The 16578-nt window shown below is 40.3% G+C and overlaps 2 protein-coding genes across 2 annotated transcripts in view; one reads left to right on the forward strand and one right to left on the reverse strand.

The window, feature by feature from the left end:
- The window catches only part of STX17 (syntaxin 17), a 32026-nt gene extending 18196 nt beyond the window's left edge, over nt 1-13830 (forward strand). Inside the window, exons 5-9 of the mRNA XM_074146181.1 lie at nt 3436-3655; nt 7842-7960; nt 8043-8093; nt 10188-10274; nt 10980-13830. Of these exons, the coding sequence (XP_074002282.1) occupies nt 3436-3655; nt 7842-7960; nt 8043-8093; nt 10188-10274; nt 10980-11219 (717 nt within the window). The 3' untranslated portion in view covers nt 11220-13830. The remainder of the gene's footprint in view (nt 1-3435; nt 3656-7841; nt 7961-8042; nt 8094-10187; nt 10275-10979) is intronic.
- ERP44 (endoplasmic reticulum protein 44) overlaps nt 12724-16578 on the reverse strand; it is a 54148-nt gene continuing 50293 nt past the window's right edge. Inside the window, exon 12 of the mRNA XM_074146180.1 lies at nt 12724-16505. Coding sequence (XP_074002281.1) covers nt 16404-16505 — 102 coding nt within the window. The 3' untranslated portion in view covers nt 12724-16403. The remainder of the gene's footprint in view (nt 16506-16578) is intronic.

Consider the following 16578-nt stretch of genomic DNA (forward strand, 5'->3'; position numbering starts at 1 on the left):
GCCCTCTGCATATAATTCTCACAAAATAGATAATTAAACATTGTGCCTAGATAGTACCGTTTTGCCTTTCAAATGAAATTTCAAGATTTTACAAAGCACGTGGTGAACAATGACAGTGATGACATTCTCCCTTTTTCACTACTTACGGGCAGACCATGGGAGGAAGGTAACAGTAAGAGCAAGGTAGATTAATATGAGAAATGTATGAGGAAAATTATTGGGTACTGTGTTTCTAATTCAACTCAATATCTTACAAAGTTATTTTTTGTATCTCCCTTTTTTTAATTGCTAATCAGTGTTTTTACCTGGGGTTAGTCTTAAATCATGCCGCCTGAATTGTCAAGTAGTACTCTTAATTTAAGCATACAATAGAATATACTCTTAGTAATTTGACAAATGATTTTTACGAATCAATAGTTCTTTCCTTGGTTGCCTAATATGGTTCGTGCAGTGTTACTTCAATTTGTTGTTTAATTAATTTCCTTCTTCTCTAACTATATTTTTACTATTTCTTTCATACATGTTAAAAAAATAATAATTCTACTAGAGTATAGAAATAATGCAATTTCTGTTTAGTTCCTCCTTTTCTAGGTAAGCAATATTACCTTTCTAAGGCATTACCTGTACCTGGTTTGTATTACGGAAGAAAACCTTTCTTTTATTATTATTATTTCTATTATTCTTATTACGGAAGAAAACCTTTCTTTTGTTTTGGAGAACAGAACAACTCCCCTGTAATCCAAGAGGAAGTAGTTAATGATTTGCTTATGCACCTGGACACGCATAAGTCTATGGGGCCGGATGGCATTCACCCAAAGGTTCTCAGGGAGCTGGCAAGAGAGCTTACCAAGCCTCTCTCCATTATTTATCAACAATCCTGGTCAACAGGAGAGGTGCCAGATGACTGGAGGGTGGCCAATGTGACGCCCATCTACAAGAAGGGCCGGAAGGAGAATCCTGGAAACTACAGGCCTGTCAGCCTGACCTCGGTACCGGGAAAGATCATGGAGAGGATCATCCTGAGTGAGCTCTCAAGGCATGTGCAGGGCAGCCAAGGGATTAGGGCCAGCCAGCATGGGTTTATGAGAGGGAGGTCCTGCCTGACCAACTTGATCTCTTTCTATGACCATGTGACCCGCTTTCTCGATAAGGGGAAGGCTGTGGACGTTGTCTACCTGGACTTTGGTAAGGCCTTTGACACCGTCCCTCACGGCATTCTCCTGGAGAAACTGGAGAATCATGGCATAGACAAGTGTACCCTCCGCTGGATAAAAAACTGGCTGGATGGCCGTGCTCAGCGAGTTGTGATTAATGGAGCAAAATCTGGTTGGCGGCCGGTCATCAGTGGTGTCCCTCAGGGCTCAGTTTTGGGGCCAGTCTTGTTCAATATCTTCATTGATGATCTAGATAAGGGGATTGAGTGCACCCTCAGTAAGTTTGCGGATGACACCAAACTAGGTGGGAGTGTTGATCTGCTTGAGGGTCGGCAGGCTCTACAGAGGGACCTGGACAGGTTGGACCAATGGGCCAAGGCCAATGGGATGAGGTTTAATAAGGCCAAGTGCCGGGTTCTGCATTTCGGCCACAACAACCCCAAGCAACGCTACAGGCTTGGGGAAGAGTGGCTGGAAAGCTGCCTGGCAGAAAAGGACCTGGGAGTGTTAGTGGACAGCCGGCTTAACATGAGCCAGCAGTGTGCCCAGGTGGCCAAGAAGGCCAACGGCATCCTGGCCTGTATCAGGAATAGCGTGGCCAGCAGGAGCAGGGAAGTCATCGTGCCTCTGTACTCGGCACTGGTGAGGCCTCACCTCGAGTACTGTGTTCAGTTTTGGGCCCCTCACTACAGGAAAGACATTGAAGTGCTGGAGCGTGTCCAGAGGAGAGCCACCAAGCTGGTGAGGGGTCTGGAGAACAAGTCCTATGAGGAGAGGCTGAGGGAACTAGGCATGTTTAGTTTGGAGAAGAGGAGGCTGAGGGGAGACCTCATTGCCCTCTACAACTACCTGAAAGGAAACTGTAGAGAGGCGGGGGTTGGCCTCTTCTCCCAAGGGAATAACGACAGGACCAGAGGAAATGGTCTGAAGTTGCGGCAGGGGGGGTTTAGATTAGATATTAGGAAGAATTACTTTACTGAGAGAGTGGTCAGGCACTGGAACAGCCTGCCCAGGGAGGTGGTGGAGTCACCATCCCTGGAGGTATTTAAGAAACGTGTAGACGTGGCTCTTCAGGGCGTGCTCTAGTGCCCGGGATTGTTGGTTTGTGGTGGGGTGTTGTGTGTGGGGTTTAGTTGATGGATGCTGCTTGCTTTTTTTTTTTTGGAGGGGGGGTGTTGTTGTTTGTTTGGTTTTGTGTTGTGTTTTTTTGTTTGTTTGTGTGTTTTTGTGTGTGGTTTTTTTTTTTTTTTTTTTTTTTTTTTTTTAATGTGGTTGGACTCGATGATCTCAAAGGTCCCTTCCAACCACTAAGATTCTGTGATTCTGTGATTTTTTCTAACAACTCACTGGTGTTAATCCATTCTCTTGTTCTGCTGTGAGAATGATATTCAAAACAATTGGCAAATAGTGCAAGAAATAATATAATTTATTATATTGTCTTATAATGTAGTGCAATGAATATTATTTTTATTATAGCCTTATTTTTTATATAATTCGATAAAAACTCTGTCCTGAAACAATGAGTGGTATAATTTGAACTATAAATTACTTCTTTTCATTTGTAGAAAAAGAAAAGTTGTGTGCATTTTTAGATTTTAAAAGCCTAGGCAATAAAAAACTCCTCTATTTTTGCTGTAGACAGAAATTTATCTCACAGGAGATGCCTGCACACAGACTCTTCTTGCTAGTCGTGAATAGTTTCTGTCTTCTCAAAATCTGGAGTACTGTGTCCAGTTCTGGGCCTCCCAGTTCAAGAAGGACAGGCAACTGCTGGAGGGGGTACAGCAAAGGACTAAAAAGATGCTTAGGGGCCTAGAACATCTCTTACGAGGGAAGGCTGAGGGACTCGGGTCTTTTTAGTCTGGAGAAGAGAAGGCTGAGGGGGGATCTGATCAATGCCTAATGGAACATAAGAAGTTCCATCTAAACATGGTAATTTGAGGGTGGCAGAGCACTGGAACAGGCTGCCCAGGGAGGTGGTGGAGTCTCTGTCTCTGGAGACATTCAAAACTCACCTGGATGCGTTCCTGTGCGACCTGCTTTGGCAGGGGGATTGGACTAGATCTCCAGAGGCCCCTTCCAACCCCATATCATTCTGTGATTGCTTGAAAGCTGGGACTTTTGAGGGGTGTTTTTGTGTCATAGTTTATTAAAACTTAGAAATGCCATTTATTATTGTGATTATTTAAAGATAATCAAGATGATAGTTGCTTCCCAAACACAAAAGGTGTCTGCTGCCCTTATGTAGTAAGCTACAAAATAACTTCTAAAACTGTTACAGCAACTCCGAGCCAATATGAGAGAGATGGAGAAACTCTGTTTGCGCGTCCGACAGGAAGACATCCCAGTTCTGCAGAGAATGATAAATCCAGTTAAAGAGGAAGCTTCATTTGCCATCAAAGACTTCCTGCAGCTCCATTCTGAATCTGCAGAAGAACTTAAAAAGCAACTTGAAGGACAGGAGGATGCCTCTTTAACCAGATCTGCAACTGTAGGAGGAGGTAGTAGAATTTAATTTCTGGATCTCTGATATCTATATTGTTGTATCCAGTCTGCGTTTTCTGACCAGAGCAACAAGTAAAGTAAACAAACGAGATTTCAGTTGAAGAATAATTGTTAATCAAGAAGTGGATTTTCTTTCTCTACACCACACTTTTCTCGTGACCTATGACTGAGTTTTGGTAAGTGGAGAATGCTCTAGTTAAAGTATCTTAAGAAATTAGATAGTTGTGGCCTTCCATGAAAAAGATCCGGTAGCCTTGAATCTTGAAATAGACTGGTCATATTAAGAACACTTACATTCATGTTTCACAGTAGCTTGACTTCTTTCCCCTGCCCCTGCAAATCACATGGTTGTGTGTGAGCAATCACTTAGGCCATTTTCATTGAATTAGTGTTTGCGACATCAAGAAGAAAACAATTTTTATATGACAGTATAATATGCCACTGCTGAAACACCGGGAAAAGAGGAGCAAGTTTCTATATAAAGGAGAACATCTCTTCCTGTAGCATTTTATCTCGGTAACTGTAAAGAAAGCAGAAAACAATATAAATCCATTTAAAGAAAAGATTTTGAAAAAACACTGTAACATGATACAAGTCATAGAATCATAGAATGGTTAGAGTTGGAAGGGACCTTAAAGATCATCGAGTTCCAACCCCCCTGCCACGGGCAGGGACACCTCCCTCTAGACCAGGTTGCTCAAGTATGTTTGTTGGTTTTCTCTCCTTTCTCTACAAAATGTACTCAATTGTGTGTCAAATTCTTGATATCCAGGGCATTGAAAAGTTCTTGCTGAATCCATAAACATTTTCCTCTGCATCAGGACAATTTGCTGTCATCTTCAGAATAGTCTGTTTTATTAGTGTCTGCCAGCTCTTCTGCAGTCCTTTATCCTTTAGGAACTTCTTCCCCATAGTTTCTATTTATCAGTTTGCCAAATGTGTTAATAGCTCTTTTAGAGGGAGCTCATTGTCTTTAGTCTTCTACTCTTGACTTTTAGAATAGTGAACTCTGGTATTCAATGATTGCCTTCATCCATATTAGCTGTTACTTTCAGGCTCTTTGTGAACTCTTCTCTGTTACAATCAGAATTAAATTTAAAATATCTCTTCTTTTGGTAACTTTCTGCAGTTGTCCTTAATACATTCTGGTAATTCATTGGAAAGGCCTTGTCTTGGCTTATTGCTTTTCCAACAGTTACATAGGTGGTAAATGGGAACTAGAGTTTAATTTCAAAGAACAGGACTGCTTTTTTCATCTGAAATACCTTTAAAGTATGGAGGACGTTGAGCATAACTGCAGTTCAGAAAGACCAGAAATTGATCGGAAAGATTGGGATGAGAAGAACAGAAAAATATTACCGGAATGACAACGCTCCTGCAAGTCCGCTGAGGGATACAGGAAATAATTCACCCCATTTAAAGTGAAACATACAGACAGGCAGACAACTAAATACAATTAAACAGATATGTTTTTTTTTCAAGTTTGCCTGACAGTGAAAGCAGCTCTGTTGAATTGCTAATACAGATGCAATATATTGCCTATTCTTTTGTGCTTAGAGGCTGCAGTCCTGAAAGCAAATCTTGGCTGCTGATCTTAATCAAAGGAGCTTCAGTAGGCCCATTCTTTGTAGCATGTTGCTTCCCATCTGGTAGAGAAGGAGGGAGTTTACAAATTCAAATCGCCCGTTTAGAAGGCACTGTCAGTGAAATGATGTGGTCCCTTCCCCCCTTCACCATCCTCGCTTCAGGTCCAATAGAAAGGGAATTTAATTGCATTTTGAACAAATATTAACAAAAGGTGAGACTCCACTCTTAAAATTACTAAGATCTTTTAACCAACATATTGAATCTTCTGGAGCATTAGATTTTTATCTTGAGTGTAATGAGGTGCGAAGCTGCTCTATAAAATCTGCAGAGGTATTTTGTATTACTGCATTTCTGTGGAGATGCCGTAAGTGAACTGGTGGAGCCACTTCCAATCTCAGTTCTATTAAAATTGGTTAAACTTGATAAAACATGAACTAGTGAATATAAATTTCTTACTCATACTTTCAGCCCAAATGTCAGTTCACCTTCTCTTACTCTTCTTATTCTTTAGTTTTTTTGAGTAAAGAATTTTCTTGAGGAATGTTTTTTCCACTAATTTTTAGTTAGTAGAAAATGAAAACCGTGTAAACCTACTTATAATTTTAAGTTCTCTTGAATATGTGTCATGCAAAACTTCAGTATCATTCGTGTATGTTGAAGGATGTGCTTTTCTACAATAGGTCAGCATAGATTAAAGACAGACCAGAATAGGGAACATAATTTGTGAGGGGGCAGTTTTGCTTAGTGAGTGGTAGTTTTTTGTTTTGCTTTTGAACTACGAATATTTTAATTTCAACCAACTTAGCATGCGTGTAGCTGATTAGGGAAGAGTATGCTTTTCTTGGCAGAAGAAACATGATTTTGTAATAAGATTGAAGGATTGAAATGGAATAAAATACTTTAAAATTATGTTAAATGTCAGAGTATGTAGCAGAATTGGCTTATTCATAAATGGACACATTTGGATATATGATTAATTATACTGGAAAGGGAAAAGGAATATTTCAGAACTGGGTATATAATATTAATTAGTCTGATGCTATAGATCAAAAATATGTTCTGGAAGAACAGGTGATGATGGTAGAAAGTGAAGTGCCTTCCATGTCTGGATTCTTGAAAGAAGAGGCGTAGAAATAATTAGAAAGAAAAAAAAGCCCAAAATAAAACACCAAATGGCTTACTCCATCCTTGTTACTCTGCTACTCTGCTTACTTAGTAATTACAGCTGAATATCGGCTTCATTGGTGTTAGACTTACATTGATCTGAAAGTAGGAAGATTAGGTCCTTAATGTATTTTGAGATACTGGGATAAAAATGTTGAGAAATGGACAATGTTATGAAAATGTATCATTTTTATTTTATCTTAAATTAATTCCATGAGTAAGCATGCATTATTACCGCTTTTTATTGACTACGATTATTTTTATTTGTTTTCCATTGTTCGTATCTGTTGTCGTAACAGTTACATAATATTATTATAGTACCTTGGTACATTAATTGTTTCTAAAGAACATTTTAATGCAATATTTACACTTTAATATTAGTAGACATATCTAACCAGTCTTTCCCATATTAAGCTTTCTCTTGATACCACCCTCCTATGGAAGGAAATGTCAGTGTCCTACCAAAGGAGCTCTCTCCTTCAGAAACCGAAATTGCCTAAATTGACATGATCTTTGCACTGTGTTACATACATAAATCCTCCAGTCTGCCTTTCATACTCTCAAGCTTTTCCTTAATCCTTGCTGGGACAAGCCAAACTTGCTTGCTGTTACACTTTATTACCATGTAATTACTTGTCCATAATTACGCTCGCGTCCATTACATCCGTAGTGGCTCAAGACCGGGCTCTCTGACTGGAGGAGGCATGTGCGTGTCTGCTCGTTCTATCTGCTCTACCCCCTTGCCACCTAACTGCCTCTCATTCCCCATTTTTCCCACTACCCTTTGTTCTAATGCCTTTTGCACTCACTCCAGGTGATTTGGAAAGGGAGATACTCGAGAATATCTCCTTTACACTGCTGAGCTGCAAACATTTGTCATCCTCGCAGGACCTTTACCCAACTGGATCCAGCACTGAATCCTGGGCAGCGCGTTACTTGCTTTTCACTGCCTTTACTTTGAAAGCTTTTTCCTCCAGCTTCTTTCAGTCCCACGTGGCTGAAAATCAAACCAGGGGCATAAATAATCAATCATAAAATGCATAACTGTCTGTTCAGTTTTGGAAGCGTGGTTTTTATGTGTCATTTGTAAATGAAAGGATTTTGTCCTGAGCTCAGTTTTCTTAGCTTGGTTGATACAAAATTAATTAACTGACCTTGAATTCAGCAGTATAACTTAATATAATTCTCAGAACTGATTGTGAGTGGGCGCTGATAGAAATGAATCCATTTCTTTGGCAATAATTTCCTTTTAAGAAACTGTCTAGTGCTGCGAGTAAGACTTTTCCCTGTATGATCGCTTTCAGGGTTGTTGCTTGGCTTGAATTAGGTTAGATATCAGTTTATCCTTGAGAAACATTAAGAATGTGAAACTTTGCACATCACCCGCATTCTGATCCAGTGCATTTATTTATAAGCATGTTTCTCATTCAGAAACTTTATGTAACACGGAAGTGAAGGACGGCTCCCAAAGTTTAATCCAGATCTACTCCCGCCTTCCCGAAATACCTCAGGAAGAAAATGCAGCTGAGTCCTGGGAAACTTTAGAAGAGGTATGTGGAAACTCCCTTACTGCCACACCGATGCTTCTGTTCATAGCAACTAATACAAAATAACATTTGGTTTTTATTGTAGGACTTGATTCAGCTCAGCCAGTTGGTGACTGATTTTTCTCTCTTAGTCAGCGTAAGTATTAATTCTGTATTCTATCCTCCATAGAGTCTGGTACAGAAAGAGGACAAATGGGTATATCCTACTTGGGGGGAAAAAAGATAAGCAATATTTCTGCCCGTAATCTGAACTCGGACTGAGCTACTATCACTTGATCAAAGTGACAGAATAGCAGGATAACGTTAACTGAATTTATTCAGGCCAATATTCAAGACTACAAAATCCTAGTCACTGTTAGGAACTTCAGGAAAATGCCCGTAGAGGCAGAGCAGTTTCCCCACAGAGAGCTGGGATGCCTGCACAAAGGTGCTGTCTTTGCTACTTGGGACCTATGGGAAATACACCTATAGTTTCAAAGATGGTACATTAGATACTTTCCGAAGTCGTAGGTGATGCATATCATGTTTACATCAAATTGTCTGGCAGTAAGGTGAAAGGTTTTCTTTTGATTTTCCAAGTGCCAACAGAAGAGGAATGTTCAAAAGCATTAGTTTAACTACTCAGCTGCCCCATCTGGTTAGAAAACTACAGCTCTCCCTGCCCTCCATCAGTGGCTCGTTGCTACAAGTATCTTCTCTCAAGTGGTTCTTCTGTTCATTCAGGCTCTGTTAAGGCAATTTTTTTGAGGAGGCAATAATCTTCTGTTTCAGCACTACTGCTGGTAATTCCTCCCAAGTTCTTGTCACCAGAGCAACTACTGATGTTCTAGCCAGTGCCCCTGGCCACCAGCTGAACCTGAGTAGAAACTCCACAGTGTTGACCGCAGGCTTCTACCCAGGTCCCATTCATTTTTACGATTTCTAATCACAATGGTGATGATAACCTTGTCTGCACAGGGTGGGTGTTTCTCAGGTACTTTTTCTCACTTAATCAGGAGTACTAGAAAAATCTGAAGCTCCCCTCACTTCTATCATGCACTTTCTCTGCTCATGTAGCTGCCAAAAGGTTGTGCATCTTCATCATCCACGCTCAGTTCCCAATATTTAGTTCTTCCTGTGCCACAGGGAATTTAAACCCACAGTTCTCTTCCCCTAGGAGAGTTCGTTTATCTCCTTGCTGTTGGGTTAGGTGGGATAGATAAAATAGCTTTTATCCTTGCTGCTGAATACGTGCTGCTTCACACATACAAAAAAAAAGACTAAGATTCATTGGCCTGGAGAGGGACTGCAAAATTTTTTATTCAGTAACTAAAATGTTGGCAGCTTTAGCTAAAACGGGGAGTTCCTGTTCCAGATTTTACACATAACCATCATTAGCTGTAATAGCAAACATCTACAGCGTGTGGATTGGATAGTAGATGAGGATACCAGAGCTGATGGACTCAGCAGTTTTTGAATTAGAAAGAGGAAAAAAAAGTTCAGAATGTCTTTTATTTTAAGCTGAACATTTTTTGTCTCATTATTTTGTGACATAAAACCAGCCTGGGTACTGCTGAGATTAAAATAAGAACAAACAAACCCACAAACCCCTTTATCTTTTGCTCCAGTGTTCTCTGAGAGAGACTGCAGGGAAATCTGACTGCATTTGGAGAAAGGATGGAACGTTTTTGTAAAATTAAACACTAAAATACAGAGCAACATCAAGTGTATTTTCAGTACTGTCACTACTCTATTTGTAAAGTTAAGTCAGTGTTTTATAATGTCACGATTAAACGCTTCTATTTAGATTTCTTGGTGCAGCTTTGTATGTTGGAGGTGGTACTGATCTTACAAATGCTCTTTATAGAATTTTTTTTTTGAACATGAAACTCAGCAGGAAACAAAAAGGCTAGGTTTGGATTAGTTTTCCCTTTGGAATGCGAGTTCATCTATTCACAGAAAACCTTTAGAAATCATATGTTTTGGGTTGTTTTCTCTTAACTGCAGCAACACATTGTATAATACCCACACCGTATTATTATTTAATAGTTGAGGTTTTTTTTAAAGTAAGTTTGCAGTTTCAGCACAGTTGATCAGATTCTATTAATGAAGCACCATTAAGGCTGCACGGCTGCAGTGTGTAGCAGATGAAAGCGGCTGTGGGGCCCTGATTACAGGCATTAAAATGGTGTGTATTGGCTCACTGCTGCTTCCCAGCAGGTCACCTCACTCATAATTCCTTTGCATCTAGTCGCAGCAGGAGAAGATTGACAGGATTGAAGACCATGTCAACAGTGCTGCTGTGAATGTTGAAGAGGGAACCAAAAACTTGGGGAAGGTAGGGATCTGCTCCTGCTGGTGAATCAATGGTACTCGGCCTCCCAGCAATCCTCTGTATTAACCCAATTGATCTGCCGTCTTTAATGCCGAGGGAGCCAGCAATTAAGGAAATAAGGAAGAAATGACCCACAGGTAGCAGGGGAAAAAAATAATCAATCTCTCGTGTAATTTTCTATCACATCCAGGCTACTAGGAAATATGGGTTGGGTTTTTTTTTTTGACTTTTTTATGCTATTCTGATGCTACCTGGGTTTACCTGCAAAGACAAGAGCATTCAACGAGTGGCTCACAAGTATGAAATAAGCATGCAATTTCAATCGCGTTCCATGTAAACGTCAGGGATAGTTGCTAAGAAGCCACAAACCTAGATTTGGGCACGTTACTGAAAAGTCTGAGCATTTTCTCAGTTACTCATTTGATTTAATGATGGAGACCAGATATTAAATAGTGGTATTAAATAATGAGGCAGTAGCGTGTAGAAGGACCTGGCTCACAACTGCTTACATGAGAGAGCTCAATTTTGAATTGCTTCCAGTACATTCTGTCATACATGCGGGATAGTAGATCATCTTTTTTTAAATACTAATTTGTAAAGTTTATTTATCACTGAGCATTCAAGTCATTGCCAAGAGCAATGAGGGGAAAATGCACATCGCCACAGGCAAGAATTCTAACTTTTTTTTTTTTTTTTTCCCTTTTACAGGCTGCAAAATACAAGCTGGCAGCACTGCCTGTGGCAGGTGCAGTCATTGGTGGAGTGGTGGGGGGTCCTATTGGTCTCCTTGCAGGCTTCAAAGTGGCAGGAATTGCAGCTGCACTTGGTGGTGGGATTTTGGGTTTCACAGGTGGAAAATTGATACAAAGAAGAAAACAAAAAATCATTGAGCAGATCTCTTCCAGCTGTCCGGAGCTTTCTCACCAAAGTGCCAAAAAATCCAGCTGAAGTATAGATTTGTTTTGACTCGGAACAAAAGTGTAGTAGCCGTGCTGATGACAGACTTTGCAGCCTTATGCTTTAGATACAAGGCTGAGTTGTGCGAATTTTTGACAACAGCACTGTTATTTGGGAGGGGTGAAATGGTAATGTCAGAATTTCTCTTTTCAGATGTGGTGACATTGGTCCTTTGGATATTATATGGATAACTTTTAATTACATATTTCTTAGGTGAGCTATATGCACAGCTGTAATGATGGGTGACAGGTGCTTCATGCCAAATTTGCACAAAGTGTCTTGCAGACAATACAGAGAGGTATTTGGAAAACCCTAGTGCTTTCCCACGAATGCCACCCAGAAGCTGGAGCTTTTATTATAGTGCTCTAAAGAAAAGGAAATAAGCTCCATCTATCTTTTATTGCCATAGTACTTTATATTTACTTTCATTTATCTGGATTCCCAAACTCGTCCTTTGTATACCCCCAGGATATGACTGGCTGTGCCCGTTCAGAACCGCACAGGGAAGTGTTAACTGCCATAGGAAAAGGTGAAAACGTTGGGTGAGCAATGTGAAAAAAAAACCAACCTGATGTATATCCCACGTCTGCCTCCATCAGCCAAATGAGATCAGTATCATAACTGGCTTTCCCCCTTCAGGTACTTTTTTTTTTTTTTTAAATTTGTAAACTCCTCATCCTGTTCAAAGTATAGTTAAGAATTAAACATCCAAAGCAGCAACCCTGCAGGACTGCTAGTGGAGAATAATAATTTTCCCAGGCTCTTGAGCTCCTTGGCGTGCCCTTGAGAACACTGTCCAGCATGAAGTGACACGATCTGGCATTCTGAGCCCAAAGTCTCAGCTTACTTAAGCAGCGCCTACTACTAGATGTTGCCCTTGCTTCTCATCTCCTGTCACCAGCAGTGCTCTGGTGGGAGAGCTAAGTGGCTTCCCCGGAAGCAGCCTTTATTGTCTCTCAAGGGTGGCATCAGGCACCAGGTCAAAAGATGGTGAAGCAGCGACGCACTTTAAATGGTGCCAGCGTCACCTGACAGCCCAGATGATGGGACTGTTCTGCAAATGCCAACCTGGTACTGTTGACTATAAGTAAACCACGCTTGTTTGGGTGGGCTGCACACCTCCTGCACGCTGTTAGTTCAGTTCTGAAACTTCTGCTCCCACTGTAGAGCAGCTTCTCAGCCTTTTCATGAGTTTGGGACATGCTGTGGAGCCTGGATGGGGTGAGATGCTGTTAGCACTTTTGCTGGCTTTTTATAGCGGGTGCCTGTTCCTCTTACCATCCTTATTTTGCTGCTTAAGAAGCCTTTTGCTTCTGAAACTTCAATTTTTTAAATACAGGAGTGTTAATGTGTTTTTATTGTTACTTAATCACACTATTGTCACATAATCTACTGTTCAGCACGTGGTCCTACTTCCATCCTTCCAGGACAGTTCCCATGCTATTGCTGCTACTGTTCAGGGGAACAGGAATAAGGCTGGGAAGCTGCTTTTTTTAAAGTTTTTAAATTGTTCAGTTCATCCTGAGCTCTGCTCGAGTCCAGTTTTATTAGGTGACCACTGAAGTCAGCATTTGGTGATAAGGCTCCCCAGCGGGGAACACTGTATAAGGAAGCAGACTGTAGAAAGAGCTCCCTTTTCTTAGCCAGTGCTTTGATATCATCATTGGAAATAACTGCCTGCTAATGACAGATGATAGGGTTTTGTGTCTAGAGACACTGTAAGCAACTGTTAGTTACAGCACAAGTATCTTTTTCTGAACAGTTCTTCCTTATTACTTTTAAGATACAATTGAAATTACTGTCAATCAGAGCATTGTGTCTATTTTAAGTAGGTCTGAGGCTCAGGGAAGCAACGTGTGCAGGAATAGTTTTCACAAGTAATTGCGAACATTGTCAAAACTGTGTGTGTTAAAGCCACAGTGCCTACATCTGTAACATCAGCTGGAGTGGAAAGTGGAGTGTAAAATCAGCTGGAGTGGAATAATTCAGCTCATTTGCTCCTGTCGGGCAAAAAGCGCTTTTCTTTACATGCATCTACTTTGGATGTAAACACTTTAAATGCGCTTGTAACAACTTCATACTAAGGCTGTTCGTTCCTTTGATATGTAATTTCTACATTTAAAGGAAGAAACTAAGGATAAATCGTTCTTAATCAGAAACTGTGGTTGATTCTTTGTATAATTTTTAAAAAGCCATCTCTGCTTTGCTACTGTACGCTTCGAAACCGTGTGCATTTAAATAACAGCAGCCACATCAGAGCCATCGAGGGCTCCACCCTCTTCCTACAAGCTGGACTGATGCCAGGACAATCTAAATTCATGAAACTGAACTCCTGCCACAGCTTATACAAATTCAGCCTGGTATGGGCTCATTTTATGAAACATCTAGCACAAAAACTATTCTTCCTCCTTGCATCTTTAAGGAAGCAATTTCAGAACTGTACACACTAGACTATTATTTAAGCTATGATTTTTTAAAAATAGATGGGTTATTTACATATGTGAAAAAAGATGGGCATCTGAGTCACCAAACTAGCATTTAAATTGCTAGGCATGTAAGATATAGATCATTCTTTCAGACCAAATAAAAGTTTTTGCCTATGAGCCTGGTCGTAGCATTTATTGAGAACATCAGGGTTTATTTCCTTTCAGCATCTAAAAGACTAATCCCTCACAAATGTTGTGTTATTGAAATAATTGCATTACCAAGATTTAAGAATCCTGAATTGAGTTATCAAACACACGCTTTAGCTATTAAATATTTACATTGACAGAAATTAACACAAGTCCCTAAAATGTTGCGTGCATCTCATCACTCGTACACATAGGCTAGATCAGAAATGGACTCCTTAAGTTCAGTTAAGAAGAGAGTTTGGAATGGTTTTGTTCTGTATGAGGATAATGCTAATATTGTTTGACAGCTTCCCATGAAAGCCTGGAGAAACGTTAAAGGGAGTGGTTAGCTGAGCACTGAAGGGTTACAAACATTGATGTAGATGATCAGAATTGAAGGGCTCTACTAAAAACACATCTCACAATTTGTCCAGCATTTGCTCTCTCTGGGCAAATCCTCTGTATCACCAGATACTTCAAAAGTTCAAGCCATACTCAACATCATGGTAGGCATATCTAGACTTTAGCTGTTCAACCTCTAAAGAGTACACAGTGAAAGGACTTGAATGTGTAACTGTCATAAAACTGTTATATCCAATTGCCTACTTAGTGCCGGGGTGCCAAAGCTCTGGGAACAAGCTCTTTTCCTTACTCAGAGAAGAAAACCTTGGATTAAGGAATGGTGGAGGACTGTTGGATGTATGATGAGGTAGCATCTCCAGAAAGAGAAGTTTAGACTACATCTCCTAAACAGCATTTATAGGTAAAGAATCCCAAGGAGAAATGGGAATCTTAAGGTGCAAGATGACTCCTTGTAGGCACCATGCAGGAATTGACTAAAATTTCAGGTGCCTGAACAACTCCAGAAGTTCTGTAGCACCACCTCCAGTTAACAAGTGGCAGCCTTAAAACGCTACCCTGCTCACATCCTTTTGGATTCCAGCTGGAAGGTGGTATGACTCAGGTGCCAGAAATGCTTGATTTGGCATGAGATGGAGAATGGGGCAGGAGAAGACATGACTTTCAAGAACTTAATGTGCACTCCAAAATGCAGAGTCACAAAATTGACCAAAAAAAGCGTGCTTGTAAACAAAATCTTATAATACTCTTTGTAGCTACCAATTCTGCATCTGCTGAGCTGTAGCTTAGTGTTGGTTGGTACCAGTAACTCCCTCCTCGGAATCACCCTCTAGAAAGCTCACATGCCTGTTCCTGCAGGAGCTTGATACAGCAGCCTCTCTTGAGATCAGCTTTTGCCACCATGATCTGTCATCTGTCAATAACCGAGTAGATGGCATCCAGCTGAGAAGCAAAAGGAACCCTGAGCTGTGAACTGCAGAAGTTGGGGCACTCACTGGAGTCAACATGAACCCAGTGGTCCAAAGAACAAGCTTGCTTCCAAGGACACTAAAGCCCAGGGGCCCAAGTCACTGACCATGATTCTTTGTAGTAAGTGTACAAATCCAATACTAATTTGCCTCCAGCACCACACCCCAAATTAACAGGTATTTTTCCATCTTACAGCTTCTGTGTGTTCATCTGAAACAGCTTGAAGATTCATTGAGAAAAGACCATGTTCTAGTATTACGCACAACAGAAAAGCCCACAAGGAAAGTAGTAATGCCTTCTTCAGAGCAGAATTCAAAGAATATACAATAAATAAGGCACAAACCAGACAAAAAGAGTAACAGAAAATTTGCAATGATTGTTCAGAAAGTAAATGTCTGCCAGGAAGGCAGAGATCCCAAGGGAAAAAAACAAACCCAAACCCCAACTAATTCTAACACATACATACAGAGATTAATTTAGGACTGACAAAAAGACGGCAGTCCACCCCTAGCCCTCTCCTACTTTGAGGGGTTTCCAAAATTCATGTTCTTTTAAGACAACTGTGTGGATAATATAACAACCTTACGAATTCCAGGAAATCAGAGCAGGTCAATACAGCCTCTTCATTCAAAGTACAGCCATCATCATTAAAACTTTTCCTTTCCTTGGTTGGTATTTTACTAGAATTGTTTAATCGCTTAGACATTTACACCCAGTAAAGCACCACACGAGATTCTGTAAAACTTTAATTTATTCCCCTCCCAAGTATCCAGAATAGAAGACCCTCTTAAGTTGGAGAAAAATGTGACAAAGAAATAGATTACCAGGATAGCTGTTCACATGAAGAAGAAGAAGAAGAAGAAAAAGCACATACTACCAAGGTTACACAGAAACAACCCAAAAGTCCTATTTAATGGGATAGTGCAAGTTAACAGCATGTCTCTGGCAAGGATACCTTCATTTGGATTATAAAAGTTTTACAGAACAGAGTTAGATCAAGAGTCTGGATGGGTCTCTGATATTTTACTCTAGCATTAGGAACGTACTGTTTGAAAGATGCTGTAGAGAATGACCCACCAAACAAATGTATTTACAAGCCTGGGGAGAAAAAAATTATTTTTCAGTTTATTCAAAATAAAAATACACATAGAATTATGAAAATATAGGTTTACTATTTCCACCACACAGAAGTCAATGCTGCTGTCTGAAAGGCTTGCAAGATTATTTCAAGTTTTTAAAGTTCATCTTTTTCCCTCAATAAGGTGTACCTATGTTCACTGGGTGCCAGTTTCTGGAATGAGCTCTCTGGCGGGCTGCTTGCTAAATCCTGAATTGGCTGAAAAACAGAACAAACAGTAAAATTGATTATTAAAATGCGTCTTACAAGCATTCACTTCCATTAAATGAAC

The sequence above is a fragment of the Numenius arquata genome, chromosome 4 (genome assembly GCF_964106895.1).
Source record: "Numenius arquata chromosome 4, bNumArq3.hap1.1, whole genome shotgun sequence".
In the NCBI taxonomy this organism is placed as follows: Eukaryota; Metazoa; Chordata; class Aves; order Charadriiformes; family Scolopacidae; genus Numenius; species Numenius arquata.